This window comes from Drosophila busckii, chromosome X (assembly GCF_011750605.1).
Source record: "Drosophila busckii strain San Diego stock center, stock number 13000-0081.31 chromosome X, ASM1175060v1, whole genome shotgun sequence".
In the NCBI taxonomy this organism is placed as follows: domain Eukaryota; kingdom Metazoa; phylum Arthropoda; class Insecta; order Diptera; family Drosophilidae; genus Drosophila; species Drosophila busckii.
The window spans coordinates 19,026,520-19,044,471 of NC_046608.1; the positions used below are offsets into that span (position 1 = coordinate 19,026,520).

Genomic DNA, 17,952 nt, shown 5'->3' on the forward strand with positions numbered 1-17,952 from the left:
AGCGAGGCTCTGCTATGCCTGGTGTGGGCAGCAAGTTTTTTTTTTTTTTGCTGTTGCGCACTGCAAATTTTTCGGGGCCCCCCGGCCGGCAAAAAAAGGTGCACTGCAAATTTCGGCAAAGCTGCGCTGCTGCGTTTTTGTTGTTGTAAATGCAAGCGCTCTTTTAATAAAGAGAATTGAAAGTGATTGAAGAGATTGAATTGAAATCGTTTTTCCTTTACAGAATATTAAATAAAATAGTTATGCATTTTATATACTCTGTATAAACATTATGGTTTTAATTCTATTTTTCGAAAACAAGCATATAGTCCAAAATTTAGCAGAATCGTGAATGCTTAACAATTGTTTATACTCTCTCTCCCCAGCGCACTCCCAGAATTACTTGCCAGGCACCAGTTTGCGTTTGACCATCTCCTTGTGCAGCAGCTTGCCCATGTGTGTGGGATTGCTGGCGACGACAACGCCGGCGGCCTCCAGAGCTTTCACCTTGTCGGTGGCAGCGCCTTTGCCGCCGGCGATGATGGCGCCAGCATGACCCATACGCCTGCCTGGAGGTGCAGTCATGCCGGCAATGAAGGCGACCACTGGCTTGGCCTCGCAGCCCGTGTTGTGCTCCTTGAGATAATCGGCTGCATCCTCCTCGGCCGAGCCGCCAATCTCACCGATCAGTATAATGCCCTTGGTCTCCTTGTCGGGCAGAAAGACCTTGAGTGCATCAATGAAGTTGGTGCCGTTGAACGGATCGCCGCCCAGGCCGACGCACAGCGTCTGTCCCAGACCCACAGCAGTGGTCTGGTGCACTGCCTCATAGGTGAGTGTGCCCGAGCGCGAGACAATGCCAACAATGCCGCGCTTATGAATATTGCCCGGCATAATGCCAATCTTGCACTGATCCGGCGAGATAATGCCAGGACAGTTGGGTCCGAGCAGGCGGCACTTGTCCTGGGCGCGCAGCATTTGCGAGATGCGCACCATGTCCACCTGTGGTATGCCCTCGGTAATGGCCACAATCAATCCAATCTCATTCTCAATGGCCGAGCAAATGCCCTCGGCGGCACTTGGCGGCGGAATGAAGATTACTGTGGCATCCGGCTTTACCTCCTTGACTGCCTCGGCCACTGTCTTGAACACGGGCTTCTCCAGATGGGTGGTGCCGCCTTTATTGGGCGACACGCCACCCACAACGCAAGTGCCATAGGCCAGCGCCTCCTTCGAATGAAACGTTGCCTGCTTGCCTGTGAATCCCTGCACCAGCACCTTTGTCTCCTTGTTAATCTTCAGATTGGATATGGTCTTGCCATAGTCCGCAAATCCACGCAGCATCATGCGTCCCTGCAGCCAGCAACGGCTCCAGCTCTGGCAATTCAGCTTGGCCAGCGACATCTCCAAACGGAATTTCTAATGCTCTTTGGCCCCTGGACTAGGCAATTTGAACTAAATTTGTAAATTGTAAACTGGCGAAAATGAATCAAAGAACCCAACTGAAAATTCGCTAATTTTTTGGTTTTTAGTTTTGTGTCTAAAAATTTGTTTTTGCTTTTTGTATGTTCCCAATTTGAATTCTGCCTGCGAACTGTCTACAAAACCAAACTGACAGTTGAGTCAAGGGAAACTAAAATACAAAGCATTGTTAGCAAATATATTTGAGTTAAACTGAAAACACAAAATTAAATTTGTAAGCAGCTGTTTATAAAAAATTTAGCCTGTGGTATTTTCTCAAGCATTTTTAATTTCCATGCAGCTGAGCGCGCGGATTAGGCATAAGAAATCTAACCGAACTCCTATTCCTGAATTTTAAGACTTACTCCAATCGACATCGGTGCATTGACTTGGCAAATATTTATGTAAGTTCCTCTATTTAAATTTATTTAAATATAAATATTTGCAAAAATTTTCATAGTGCATTTTTTTATTAATTTTAACTCACCCAAACCACAACCAAGAGCTTGTCCGATTATGCGATGTAGCCACTGTATATTAAGCCTTCACTTGTGTGCAAAATACTTCACTTTAGTCTGAAAATTTCATGTATGAACATCCCTATGGATGATGAGCATGAAAATGAAGGGATAAGAAATCATCCTGCCCATGCTCTCGACCCTTTGGATTTGCTACAAATTAGCAAAGTTTATTCGAACTATGGACGATGTACTGCAACAGCTTCTGCTGCTGCTTTTTCTTCTATTTTTTCATTTTTTATACACTTGGGAACATGCACAGTTTGCCACTGAGAGACGTTTGCGTACATAAATCATGTAGGAAGCCCACAATGCCCTGGCCATTTGGCCCTAGCCTGGTTAGTTGCTTTTGGGCCAGAAGTTGCACTTGGGCTTGGAAGCTGCTGCTGCTGCAGTTGCAAACACAGAGAGCAGCATAAATGACTTCATCGCACACAAATAAAATATCAATAACGTCAAAAGTGCAATAAATCATTGCCTGAGCTTCATTTTGACTATCCCATTCATTCATTCATTCATGGCCTTGCCTTTGCCTTTGCCTTTGCATTGGTTAGGGCTGGGAAAATGGAAAATGCAAATTTTATATGCAAGACGCACACACCAAAAGGAGCTACGAAATTCAATTGAAAGCAAAACGCGTGGAGCAACCAAAGCGACGTCTCTTTTGTGCGTTCTATAGACTCCACAAGCCGAGCCACCCATGTGGGTGGAGCTTCACCACAACAAAAGCCTTTTTAAATAAAAATTTTAAAATCGTAAAGTATTGATGCTACTTTAAAGCATTTAAAATTCTTAGCATTTGATCAATAAGTAATAAATAATTCATTATTAATACATTAAACATTAAATACATTAAGCGCTAAGCTAAAACGCTTTCATTCCAGTTCATTACATTTTCATTGTATTGTAGTTCGCACAGAAGTCAAAGAGCAATTATTTGCATTTCCAATTTGTGTTTCTCTTTACAAAAACGCAGCAGCGCAGCTTTGCCGAAATTTGCAGTGCGCAACAAGCAAAAAAAAAAAACTCTTGCTGCTCCACACAAGGCAGAGCAGAGCCTAGCTTAGCAGCAGACAACATGACGCCGCGTCGACGCGTGAGCGACATGCGTCGATCTCCATACAAAAAAAAACGCTGCCTACAAAAAAGAGCGAGCGCGCTGCTTGGCCCCAAGCTAAGGCATTGCCTGTGCGCAGTCGACTTTGAACCCGCGAGTGAAGTGCAAGTGTTTTCTAGGAAAAATGTTGTGATGGTGAAAATAATTAAATTAGTGCTTAATAATAGTGCACATAATATAAATATTGCATAAAAGTGTTAATAATATGTATGCAAGTGCATTACATGTGTTGTGTGTGTGTTTAAATGCAAATAAAATTGATTTGCTGCTGCGCCATACGTTTTTTTCTTTTTTTTTTCGTGGGGAATTAATATCCCTTTGCAATGGCGGCAAATCTATTCTGGAAGCTTCCATTGGAAAATAATTTGTGCTGCTGAAATTTACTCCCTATTGCAATTAGTGCAAATAATATAATTCAAAAGTGTAAATAATATGCATGCAATAGTATAAATTCCATTTATTTTATTTTTTTTCATGTGTGTGCAAGTGTTTTCTTTTTGTTTTAGAAATTGCTGTTTATTAAAACTACGGGTATGTATAAAACAAAGCTATTTATTATATTTATGCATAAACATTAACACAATAATCAATTGCATTGAAATATGGTATGTGTGTGTGTATGTAAGCAAAAATCCTTTTGAGCGCCCTCTGTTGCTCCCACACAAGGAATTTTATTTCGTTGGGAATTTTCTTGTACTTGTTTTACCGACGGCATTGCCATCAATTCTAATTACATGGGAACTTTTCCTTATAAGGAGATAATAAAACGCAATGGGAAGGGGGAGCGATTTGAATTTCTGAGTATAATTACTAAGGACTTACCAAAATTTGACTAAATGCTTGATTTCTGTAGAAATATAAAACGCATGTAGAAAAACTCAACTACTTTTAGTACAAACATACAGTATGAGCTCTCTACATTTAAAATTCGAAGCATATTGAGACTTGGCAAAGCAGCGCAGCTTGCTCAATTTTAAAGTTAGAAACAAGCAACTGCGTGCATAACTAAAACATACGTCACATCGCTGCTCACATAGGCAGAGCAAACGAGCAGAGCCTGACTAAGGAGCAGACAGCATGACGCCGCGTTGACGCGTGAGCGACATGCGTCGATCTGCATTGAAAAAAAAACGCCACCTACAGAATAGAGTGAGCGCTCTGCAGTGGCCTAAGCGAAAGCTCTGCCTATGCGCAGTCGACTTGCAATAATTTCCCTTTGGCAATGCGTAATTCTCTTAATTACCATTCCGTTGTGTAAATTCCAAGTAAGGTGTGAAATTTTTGTCCCTCGCTTAGCGCTCTCTTAATTTTGTTTACTATGCGAGCGCTTAAGATGCAATTGTTCTCTTCTTGTTTGACAAATTTAATTTTATTGCGGAATATATATTAAACTAATATAGAATTATTTTCTTTGGAATTTTGTTGTATTCTTTGTGGACATTTACACACCCAAACACATAAATAATGCTTTACATTGAGTTCGCATTTATAAATTTTCGAATTTTCGTTTTGAATTTTTGGCAATCGGTGCAATGTTTGTTGATTTTAATTTATTATTTATTGATAAAATGTATGCAGTTGGCATTTGCATAAATGGATGAAACGAAATAAGAACAACAACAACAAAAGCAAAAGCTACAAATGCAAATGCAAATTTGCTCTGAAGTTTCTTGCATGTTGCATTAATTGTTGTTTAAGTTGTCGATTATATCGATAAGCCAAACATTTGTTGGCATAGTTAATAGCTCAAAATTGGGTTTTGGCCATTGAGAGTGGGAGGGATGGTAGGTGTAGGGGATTCTAATTTGCAGTCAACTTTTCATTGTTGTTTCTGTGTTATTCATGCGGCAGCGTAGCTAATTTTTGTGTTGTGGTTGCAACGCCATGTTGCATGTTGTAGCGCCATTTTAGACTGTCGGCTATAAACTAATTACCGCGCTAAAATTATTGCTGTCCCCGCTTGTTTTTCTTGTGTGCGCTTATGTTGTAAATACATTGCGCCGATGGTGGCGCCACATGGTGGCAATAACGGCAACATTTGCTTGAGAGCTTTGTGTGTGTGTGCTTGACAAATATTTAAATCATTTTGACTGTCAGAACAGAGTCAGGTGCAAGCGTGTGCATGTGTGTGTGTGTGTGTGTGTGTGTGTGTTGCAAGCTGGCGCATAATTTAACTAAAAGCACTTCAGCAGCATCAGACTCGCAGTTGCTCGCTCGCTTGCTCTCGCTCTTGACGCTTTAGCAACTGCTAAATGTCACGCCCCCTTCCACAGAGGCGTAAAGCACAAGCGGCTGCTGCCACTTCAAGTGGCACACAGACACACACACACACATACACACACACACACACACTTGAGCAGCTCTGACTATAAGTTCTTAACGTCCAGCTCTCTACCTGTCTCTGTCTCTGTCTCTGTCCATTGCTATTTCAACTGTTAGCCTTAAAGTATTTGCCTTGGATTTCTTTGCCAGCAGCTGCTTGTTTGGCAAGGGGGTGGGCGGGGCTAGCATTGCACTTGAGCTACGCACCTTATATATATTATTGTGAGTTATTTTCCTTTCAAGCCATATACCTGTCTATCCACACCTGTGTGAGTGCCCACATGCCACAGAGCCTAGGATACACTGTAAAAAATCAAGTTGCATGAGCAAAACGTGTTACAAATGCAATCAGTTGTTCAACAAATTATGAAATAAGCTTTAACATATTTTTATATATTTATTATTTAGTTTTGACTGCTATGAACTTGTCTCAAATAAAAGCTTTCTTGACAGCTTTTTATTTATCGACAACTTTCCTGACAAATTGCTCACGTTCGATAATTTTCTATATACTTATCGATAATATGCATTATGTACTATTAAAAGCTTTCTTTATGCTAATTTCTGAAAGTGTACAAAGTTTGTCGCTTTGGTCGCAGCAGGATGTAGCGACTGTCTGCTGGACTGATGACTGACACGACGCCATCTTTGGAAAGAGTCAAAGCCATAGGAATCGTATAAATAATAGTTTCTCTCAAGTGGCGCCACTTCAAATGGCTCAAAGTGTGCGGCACAAATGCATTTTCCTTATTAAAAATACACACACACACTCACACACACACCTGTATGTGTGTGTGTGTCCTTTTTCATTTAAATTTCATAGCACATGAAAAGTGCCAAGCACATGCTTCAATTTGCAGTTTCACCCAAAAATAAAAAAAATAAAATAAAACAACGCAAAGAAAAGTTGAAACTCAATTGAAAACAGTTAGCAAAGACATTTGGCCAGCACTTCAAACACTATAGAGCCTGATAATGCCATTCAAGGGAATTTTGGCTAAGATGAGACAGCAAGAGAGAGAGAGAGAGAGCGAGAGAGAAAGAGAGTGAGCAGGTGTTATGCGGTGGCTACGTGACATTCAATCGACGGGCCCTAACAACAGAGAAAAGCAATTAAAATAAGACAAGTTAGAGCGAGAGAGAGTCAGACTAAGAGCGTGCGAGAGACAAATAAAAATAGAAATTAGCGAAAATACGGCAAAAAGTTCAAAAGCTTGTTGCCAACTTCTACAATGAGCTGTCCATGATACGCGATATGTTGAGCCAAACTTAAATAAACGTTGTAATTGCCAAAAAATAAGAAAAACTTTTTTATTATAAAGCTCTTAAAGCTGACAACAGCAAATGCTTTAAATAAAATCAAATGCTAACTCGATTATAATTTAAATTAAACAGCGATAAATAATTAAAAATTAAATTAAATGTGCAATTGTAGCGAAATTTTTAAAATAACTATTAAAAAAATACAACAAAATTTTAGTAGACAAACAAATTGTTATATTATTATACAACATCTTTTATTAGTATTTGTTTATATAACAATTTTTGGCTAATTCTACTACATACTTTGATTTCAATATATATATATATATATATATATTCTGACTTAAGAATACCTTCAATTTACGTAGAACTGTTTTTTAGGTATTGCTAATCATTTGCTATATATATTTTAACAACACGATTGAGCGATATATGACTCTATATAATTTTTGCAGAGTAATTTTTTTGGCTTAAGATTACTTTAAAGTTGCATAGAACTTGCTACTTTATCATATATATATTTTTTTTTTACTTTTTTGTATTTTTTGGCTTAAGAATAATTTAAATATTTGGCTTAATATTTTAGTATTTTTGGCCTACGAATACTTTCAAGGCTTGGTATTTTAGTATTCTGCTCTACATTTGAGCAACGCGTGTGTGTGATTGATAATTGATTGAATAATTCTTAGACAAAAAAAATCTTTTAGCAAGCGGTTTACTGAGATATGATATTGATCAATTTTAAGACAAAAAATATCTTTCGATGTTTTGGCACACAAATTATTTCTTTTGCTTATTTAAGTCAAATTTAGAGCACTTGGTATTTTAGTATTCTTAATCAGCCTTATTTTGTATCGTTGCCTTCAGTTATTTATTATATATTTTAATATACATAAAATATATGACAAATATTAAATATATATTAAAATAGTGCAACGATAAAAAGGTATTATAATTTGGATAGACTGATTCTTAGACAAAAAAGTGCATTAATATAATGTGGTTTGATATTTTATATATCTTTTGATATTTGGTAAAAAATTTTAATATTTTTTGTTATTGATATATATTGATATTTTATACATAAATTAATTAATTCAAAGATAAAAAAATTCTGTGAGCCACACGATTTAGTAATCTTCTATATTTATACAAAAAAAAAATAATTCATTAAGATTACTTTTAATACAATTTGAAGAACTTCATATTTTAGTTTTTCTTTTTTATATCGATGCACTTGTCTAATATTTGATATATGTATCAAATATACAAATAGCAAATATTAAAAAAAAAATGAAGTAAAATTATAATTAAAATATTTTAACATTGATTAGAAACTAGGATATGAATATTTAGATATTTTTGGATACGCATAATAGAAATTTCTACTTTTTAGGAGGATTTGCTATTTTTTAAATGTTTTTTTTACGATGTTTGCAATCTTTTAATATATTCTTTAAATAGCATTGACTAATGTTAAGCAAAATAATTTTATAGCACACAACTACGACTACGATATAGAATCTTATAATTTTAGTTGACTAATTGCAAGACAAAAAAAATTCTATTAGCACAGCTATTGACGAGTTTAGATATAATATTTAAATATTTTAAGATATTTTATGCTAAACTTTTTTTTTTTTGGATTTTTGAAGCTTTTTATATTTTGAACTAAACGCGTGGGCAGAAAGAAAAATAAAAGAAATAATTAAAAGTTAATAATTGGAGTTGAAGTTGGCGGAGCATTGAAAGAGCAGATCCCTGATATGGGATCGCTCCCATCTGTAGCGCCAAAGGACACGATTATTGTAGGCATCATATAGGTCGTAAAAGTGGCAAGTTGTGATCCGGCGAACGATTCTGTTGCGGCAACGCTGTAAGAACTTGATGTGGCCCTCGACTGTCCAGCCCCAAAGATCAATATCATAAATCCAGGTGAGCTCAATTGCTAATTTGTATACCAACTTGTTGTTGTGCTGACGCCTTGATCCATGTCGCTCTCGTCGTTGTTGTTGCTGTTGTTGCATTCTACGCGGAGTCATGTACGTAGCTAGATAGTCAAAATATTCGTTGGAGAGTTCGTACAATGAGTGAGAGCTGAGCAGAATGCAAATATATAAACAATAAGTCCACATATACTGCATTAATGTACAGTTACTTATTATTGTTAAGCAGCGCACACAATTTATTTATTTCGAATTAATACTTTTTTTTGTATTTGTTGCTGCCGCACTCAATTTCAATTCACAATTGTTCAATTCCTACTGAATCCCGAAACTATTGCAGCTTTGCTTTTATATCTTGCCACCACCAATGCCACTGTCACTTGCAGCTTCAGCAAACGCAAGCCAATGACATCTTACCTAACACACACACACACAGTCAGTAAAAAAACCACAGACGACGCATGCAACGTTTGAAGAATTATTATATAAAATCAAATATGCAAATAGCATGAAAGGAGCTCGCTTGAGTTCTTCGAAAAAATCGTTTAGTGCCAAGTGCAGGCAACAAAATGTCACAGTTGCCGCATGTTGCATGTAACAGGTGGAACGAGCTGCGGTAAACCACATACGCCATACATATATATTCTTGATCTGTCAGACAAGCAGCGTCTGTTTGACCAGCTCAGAGACTTTCGCTTGCAAGCAAATTAATTTTTAAGCTTAATTATAAACATTTCAGCACGGCTTAATAACTTCGGCTATATTCACATTTAAATTTGTTGTAAAGACAGCGGGGTGCGCTTGCTGACGTCGCTGCCCACGCCGCAGCAGCCCAAGCGTCGCTGCTGACGTTACGAGCTCTGACGCTTGTGAATTGTTATGCGTATTTTACTCATAATTTGTTGCTGATTTAATCAATCGATTTGAAAAATACGTTAGCAGCAAATCACACTTTGAACTTTTTACTAAAGTTGCTGCTCGCTTATTCACAAGTCCTGTGATTTTTTTGAACAAGCTACTGCTCATTTCTAAGAACTAAATTTTTCTTATATTTTATATTAAGTTAATAAAACTAAAAGCCTTCAATGCTGTAAATATAGGAATTCCTTTAAGCCTTAGTAATTTTATTACTCCTTCTTAATTGCTCATTATTGATATAATTTTTGTTTAAAAAGAATAATTCTTATAAATAGATTTACAATCTATTGCCTATTACCACTTAATCAATTGCAACAATGGTTATTTTCTATATTCTTTGACTGACAAAAAGCGTAATCAGCAATTTGTGATGTGCACATATTTTTGTTGCTTTATTTTAATTTTATAAGCAACAACATATTTTTGAAATAATATTGCAAGCTGTTTAAGCATAAGAATAATCAAAGTAACGTCATGTTATGCTAGCTAATCCAAAGAAATGTTTAAGCACTAAATTTGTTTCAATAAATATAATAATAAATTGATTTTTTTATTACTTATTATATTTGCAAAGTTTGCTTTAGTAAAAAAAAAATGCAAAAATTATATGTACTGAAGATATGCATATATTAGATATAATTATATTAGGATAAACTTTTTTTATTGGATATAATTATATTAGGATAAACTTTTTTTTTTAGATATAAATTATATTTTTAAAATTTTAATACTTATTTTATTAGAGCAAATTATTTAATTATTTTTTTTTAGTATAATTTTAGAAACTTTCAAGTTTTTCAGTATAAATCGCAACATTGATAATTGAGGCTGATAATGTATATAGTTTAACTATAGTATTTTTTTAAGCTTCCAAACTAAAGCACATGCCATAAAAAACTGTTAACTGTTGTGCTTAACGTACAAAATAATTAGAAAAGTTCGTTGACCACAACAAGAAGCATAGCAAAGTGTGTGTGTGTGTATGTGTGTGTGTGTGTTGCAGGAATTCAATTTAATATGCAAACTAAAACTAACATATTTGGATTTTATGTTTTGTGTTTTGTTGCAAATATAAATATAAATAATAACAAAAAAAGCGGCAACAAAGTGTTAAAAAAGCTAAAAACAATGCGCGCGCTTTAATAGTTTAGCAAACGACAAAATGTCGTTGTGGTGGCATGTGGCAACATGTGGGGTATTGCTTTAGGGACGCTTGCGGCGGCGCAAACTTCACTGTCGCAATTAATAAAGTTTTGTGTCGAACGCAAAAAAAAAAAGACCAAAAAACAACCGCTAAAGCAACAAAAACAACAATAACAGTGGCGAGAGCGCAGTGTCAGTCGACTGAGTTTCAAAATTTATAATTTGCGCAAAAATAGCTGACATTGCGTATACGCAGCATGTGACAGCCACAAAAAGCCAGCGCACCAAAAGAAAAAACAGCAACAACAAAAGTGAAGTGAAGAAGAAGCAGCTGAACGCCACATCAAGTGTCGCCTGTCGCTTGTGACTTTTGTTGTTGTTGTCTGGCGCTTTTTGCATAATCAGTGTGAGCTTAATGCACAACAAGGCTATATATATATACATAATATAGCTATTATATATTATTATGCTGCTGTCAACAGATTTTGCATGCATTTTAAATCAATTTTTGTAACAACTAGTTGGCTAACAAGCTTTAATAAGCGACAGTGATAAAGCGAGCGAGCGAGCGCGAAAGTGAAAATAATTTTGTTAATACGACAATCCGTTGATTGAACTTACAACCTTATTGTTTATACTATTTTTAAGTTGCTATTTATAATATATTTAAGCAAAAATGCTTAACGCAGTTACAGTTTATTTCGTTAAGCTATTCGATGCACAAAATTTGAGCCAAGCCTATTTTGTTTAGCTCAAAATTATGCTACAATTTTTATTCATTGCAAATAATTTATCATCTTAGCTTTTATTCATATTCAATTTATTAATTTTATTGTTATAAACTTGCAAGAATTTTTGTAATTATCAAAGCTCATTTTTGTAAAGATTTAACTAAAATAATGCGCTTAATATTTTTTTTAACAATTTTGCTTTTGGAAATACTTATTTTTTATATTAATGTGCAATTTATTAATTTTATTATTTTAATCTTGCAAATTATTTTTATACTAATTAACAGAACTCAACACTAAAGCGTTGCATTTTAAAAGATTTAACTAAAATAATGCGCATAATAATTTTTTTTTAACAATTTTTAAGTGTTTGCTTTTGCAAGTATTTATTTTTTATATTCATGTGCAATTTATTAATTTTATTATTTTAATAGTGCAAATTATTCTAATCATCAAAACTCAACATCAAAACGTTGCATTTTAATAGATTTAACTTAAATAATGCGCTTAATAATTTTTTAACAATTTTTAAATGCTTGCTTTTGCAAGTATTTTTTTATATTCATATTCAATTTATTAATTATTATTATTATTATAATTTTGCAAGCAGCGTGCAATTTAATTTTATTCTAATCAGCACACAACACTAAAAAGTTGCATTTTAAAAGATTTAACTAAATTGATGATTGATTTTTTTTAACAATTTTTAAGTGTTTGCTTACGCAAGTATTTATTTTTTATGTTCAATTTATTTATTTTATTGTTATAAACTTGCAAGCAAATTATTTTTATTCTCAACAAAATTTTAAAATTTTAAAATAGTAATTTTTTAACAATTTTTAAGTGCTTACTTTTGCAAGTTATTTGTTATTAATTGAGTTATTAAGGCTTAATCAATTAATGCCTATTTTATTGCTGAAACTATTTCCAAATCATTTAGGCTGAATGGAAAACAATTGCCAACGGCTGCTGCCGCTTGCCACGTGCCTTGCCACGTCTAGCAATGTGTTTGTGGCATGAATCGACATGTGTGTGCTGCATGTTGGTTTTACGCATGAATGTCTCTGCCAAAGCAGCTGTATGTGTGTGTGTGTCGTGTGTCTGTGTGGCATCCACAAAGTACGTATACTTAGGGGTCTAATTTGTGGTTTGCTGGCACAGCTCAATTTACAAGTGAGAAATTAAGATGTCGACAAAACTTTTGCGCACCCAAAACAAAAAAAAAACACACACACACCTCAAAAAGCGTAGAGCACAGACACACATATGTGTGTGTGTGTGTGCGTGTGTGTGTGTTAGCGTTTTATAGTGGCGCATAAAAACCGCAAAGTCTCAGCTTGCCACAAAGTCTGAGTGTTATTGCCGCAGTTACCAATGCACTTTGCAGCTCAGCGTTGCATCAACGTTGTTGCTGCCCCTTCTACTTTGCTTGCTGCTACTTTTTGCTTACGCTTCGACAGGACATAGATACGTGAAATAAAAGGGGGTAGAAAAAAAACTTGATCACAAATACACCTACACTTAATATTGCTGCAACATTGTTGCAAGCAGTTGTTAATCACACAACAAGCAAGAGGCAGAAAGAGTGAGAAATTGAAATAGAAAAAGAGTTTGCATCTTTAGTTCTAGTTAATCATTAAAAGGTTTGAGGGGAAACAATTTTTTAAAATAGAGAAATAAATGTAAAGTAATATTAATAATTTATTCGTTCATATACAAAACAAATATGTCGCCTTTTTTTATTTGACATTTTTTACTTAAGCTCTAACTTTTATAATTTTTACAATAATTTTGAATTTTATTTACTAATATATTTTATATTATATATGTATACCGCTGCTTTTCTGAATTATATTTATTTATAATATTTTATTAAACTTATTAATTAAAAATATGTGTCGCTCCTTTTATATCTTACTTAAGCACTAACTTTTATAATTTTTATAATAATAATTATACTTGTTGCTTTTTAATTTAATTTATTTATATATTTTATATTATATATGCCCTTGATTTTCTTATAATTTATTCAAATATTTTATTTAACTTATTTTTATACTTATTTAATATATTTTACATTTTATATGCTTTTGCTTTTAAATTACAAAATTTTAAATAATTAAATCTGAGTCACTATCTCACTCTTATGCTCACTTGCTCTCTCTTTAGCAGTTGGCAGTTGGACAAACATTTACAAATTGAGCGTTGAAGCGTTTGTCTTTGTGTTTGTATTTGTGTTTGTGGCAGGAAGCAACAGACGTTGCGTGCAACCAACTTGACCACGCCCAGCGCCTGCCTCGCTGCTTAAGTTGCAATTAACAGCTAAAAATTTAATCAAATAGTTTGCGCATTAATTGAAATGCAAATATTTTGCTAGCATATATATATATATATATATATATATAAAGCTGCTGAAAAATAAAAGTACATAATGTGGCCAATGGACGTGGCAATTATTTTTGGACAGCCAAAGTTGCCAACGACCACGCCCATCAGCACTTTTGGCAGTTTGACCAAAAACAGAAAAAAAGCGCAAAAAAAAAAGAAGAAAAAGCCGCGTGTGGCACGTACAAAGTTTGTCTGCGCTGAAGTTGCAAGTTGCAAGCAAAAATTTTCCAAGTTGTAGAGTTGAGAGAGTTGAAGTTGAAAGTCGAATGATTCATGGGCGCTGCAATTTAGCTGCCAACTCGCGAAAAGTACCGGAAACGCATTCATTTTCCGCATTTTTCACATCAATAATAAAGTGCCACGCGCACACAGACACACACACACACACACACACACACACACATATGCATTTTGAACTCTGGCTCAGTAGCAGTGCTAATTAAGTTTGTAATATTTATGACTTGTTAACTGTGCTGCTTACCCCCCCCTCCCCAAAAAAAAGCAAAAACAAAAGCCCACCCCCAACTTTCCCCCCCTCTGCAGCCCTTTGTCTTGATTGCTGATTGCTAATGACATATGAATGTGCATTGGCCACTTCAACACTAATTGAAAGCAAGCGTCTTATTTATTTATTAGCTGCTTGCCAAAGCGTTAGCTTGCAACAAATTGTGGCAGCTTAAGCTACGAATTGTAAACGCATGCGAACATTTGTTGATGTTTGCATTAAAAGCAAATTAAATTAGTTAATTACAATTGTGTGCAATGCACTTAAATTATAAATAAATTGTTTAATTTTCAAATTGATTAACTTAAACTTTAAATGAAATGCACGCATAGTTTGAACTTTTTAAATGTAAACAATTCAAGTCTTAAATTTAATTTGCTTGTTAGCTATAATTAAATTTAACAGATTAATATTTATTTTATTTTTTATATAGTATTTAGTTACTGCGTATTTATTTTGAAATTTATTCATTTTACAAATTCCAACTAAGTCCGATTCGAGTCTTAATTTTGATTTGCTTCATATTTATAATTAAATAAGCTTATTCTATATTGGCCATTTGAAATTGAATAATTTAATATTTATTTTATATTTTATATAATTTAATTCATTCATTTTACAAATTCCAACTAAGTCCAATTCGAGTCTTAATTTTGATTTGCTTCATATTTATAATTAAATTAGCTTATTCTATATTTGAAATTGAATAATTTAATATTTATTTTATATAAATTAATTTATTCATTTTACAAATTCCAACTAAATAGTTAGTGCTGCTCTATTTTAAAAGCAGCTTCAACTGCAGCTTATGCATTTATTCATATTAAACGTTAGACGGCTTAAGCAGACTGAAAAATTGTGCTAATCATAAACCAAGCAATTTTTACAAACCACAGCTAAAATCCCCAAGCATAAGCCATGGTGGCTGAGGGCGGGGGGCGTGGCGCACCTAAGCCAACTAAAAGTCCATTCATTTCACCGCTTGGGCTGTTGTCAAAATGTGACCCCCCCCCCCCTCCACCTACCCGCACGCGCTGGCTACTAAAACTAACTGAAGGTCCAGTGTATTACGTAGCGTATACGTAACGTAACGCATATTGAAACTTTTGCACTAAGCGTGCGAAAGAGCAAGCGACAGAGAGCGAGAGAGAGAGTTGACCAGCAGTGAAAATGGCGTTGACACTTTTTTTTTTTTTAAGCTTTTTTTTTGTTGCTCGTTGTCGCTGTTTCGTTTAGATTTATACGCAATATTTTTTATGATTTACGAGTTTAGCAAGCACAATGACGATGACAACAACAACAACAACAACAACAACTCTAACATTTGAGGTAAACTTGGCCTAGAGACTTGTCAATTCAATTTGCTGCTGCACACTAAAGTGCAAAAAAAAGTTATTAAATTCAATTAGAATTACTATCAATTTGTTTATTTTAAATAAACTCAAAAGTTATTTTTTCGCTGTGTATTTTTATATGAATTTATGTTATAATTTCATTTGCAATTTATTTTTTTTATTAATATGCAACTTATTTAGTTTTTTTAGCTGTGTAATTTGATCCTAAATTCAATTAAAATTTTAAAACGTATTTCAATAGCAATTAATGCTACAATTTATTTTTTTTTATATAAACTCAAGTAATTTTTCGCTGTGTATTTTTATATAAAATTATGTTTTAATTTCAATCATTTAGTATTTTTCGCTGTGTAGTTTTTTTTTTGTAATTTGTTGCTGCTGCTTTTGCCGATTGCAGCAGCTTGACCAAGCTCATTCCCTCACCACCCCCACCCCGCGTCGCTCAACGCAGTCGCTTTGTTTAGCCAGCGCGTCGCTGATAAGACGTCGGCGCAGTCAGCCGGACAAGCCAATGTATGTACGTTGAACGGAGTGTGACCCGGACTGCTGCTGGCTGCTGACCGATAAGCATGCCACAGTCCGTGTTGCTGCCTCTGCTGCTCTCTGCGTTTATGCAGCTTGCGACTTAACACTTTCGACTTTATGCGCTCAACTTTTGGCTGAGCACTTTACAAAAAGCGAAGCCGCTAAGCGGCTTATACTTATGGCCCAGCCAACAACAACAACAACTGCAACAGACATTGCGCATACGCCGCATGTTACTTTATTAAACATAAATATAATGCATGCAAAAAAAACAAAAAAAAAAATATATATATATAATGCATATGCATTAAGTTATTATAAACAAAAGGCTAAAGAGCAAAGCGTGCGCAAGGCGTGATATATTAAGGTGGATTAACTAGCGAGAGTAGCTACAATAGTTCTAGGTTTTTTAATTTATAAAAAAAAAAATTATTAACGCTCAAGTGAAATATATTAAGCTGAGTTAACTAGCGAGGCTGGCTACAAATAAATTCTAAATTTCAAGGCTAGGCTCTTTGAACTTGCATAAAATGCAGCAAAAAAAATTAATTGAACCTCAATTTCTAAATTTTATGCAGCAAAAAAGTAAAAAAAAATAAATTAAAAATGTACAGCAAGAAATTAATATGCTAAATTGGTTTACATGCAATTTTTATAAATTTATAAAAGTAATAAATTCAATAACTTCAATAAATGCAAAAAAAATATATAAATTACAAAAAAAAAACAAATCATTTTATACTAAATGCAAATTTATGTAGCCAGCCCTCGTATGCGCTATATAATTATTCATGTGTGTGTGTGTGTGTGTGTAAATGCATTTTAAATACTAAAACTGCTTAAGCCGCAACAAATGCGACGGCAAGTGTAAGCGGCATGAGGCTGAGCAGCAGCTGCTGCTGCTGCTGGCGGCCACCAGCTGCTCCAGTTAGTCCAAGCGCCTCGGCGTGATCTCTGGCAACACGATCGACAGACTGCTGGCAATTGGACTCCTTGCGCACATAACGGAACATGGCCTCGACAATGTTGCTGGGCGTAATGTTGCTGCACTGCTCGAGATGCCGCAGCACACACGTCTCCAGATCATGCAGCTCGACGCACTGACGCGGCCCCAGCACCAAATCGGGCAGCGTGGCTGTGCTAATGTTCAGGCCCGTGGGCAAATAATGACCAAAGCTGCTCTGCAGGCAGCTGCCCATATGCTCGCGATGCTGCTCGAGGCACTCGGGTCCCTCCTCGGCAATGAAGAGCGCAATCTGATCGCCGTCCTTGTAGCAAATGAATTGCAGCAGTTTGTCCATAATGCGCGACATCATCGCATTGTGCTGACGCTCGGGCTCGCTTAGGCAGGGCAGCAGTGCAGCATTGAAGTCGTTGAGGCACTGGCGCGCTTGTGGCATGCGGCGACAATATTTCTCAAAGACCACATCCAGATCGCCGCGTGGACGCGCGCGCTCCACTTCCTCCATAATGACCGTAATGTTGGCCAGTCCATTGATGCACTCGAACAATTTGCCAGCACCACGCTCGATGTTCTCACTGAGCGCTGTGGCATTCTGGGCATTCGCCTTGCCGCACTTTTGTTGCAACAGCCGCTGCAGATCGGCCAGCGTTATGTTCGGCTGTGGCATGCCCGCGGGCAAATAATTGCTGCTCAGATCACTCAGTGCGCCCAGCGTGGGCACATCCTGTGACCCAAGCGCTAACCCAAGCCAAGCAAGCGCGCAGGCGAGCAACAGACGCGACGCGTTTAGCATTCCCTTCATGACTGACTAACTAAC

General features: G+C 35.6%; 2 protein-coding genes across 2 annotated transcripts; both read right to left on the reverse strand.

Annotated features, from left to right (window-relative positions):
• Positions 1 to 252: 252 nt before the first annotated feature.
• On the reverse strand, positions 253 to 1,573 carry LOC108605825 (succinate--CoA ligase [ADP/GDP-forming] subunit alpha, mitochondrial). Its single transcript, XM_017995630.2, has one exon. It carries the CDS (start codon positions 1,381 to 1,383, stop codon positions 379 to 381), a length of 1,005 nt encoding a protein of 334 aa, XP_017851119.1. The 5' UTR covers positions 1,384 to 1,573; the 3' UTR covers positions 253 to 378.
• Positions 1,574 to 16,909: 15,336 nt separating this feature from the next.
• On the reverse strand, positions 16,910 to 17,952 carry LOC108605718 (27 kDa hemolymph protein). Its single transcript, XM_017995511.1, has one exon. It carries the CDS (start codon positions 17,935 to 17,937, stop codon positions 17,011 to 17,013), a length of 927 nt encoding a protein of 308 aa, XP_017851000.1. The 5' UTR covers positions 17,938 to 17,952; the 3' UTR covers positions 16,910 to 17,010.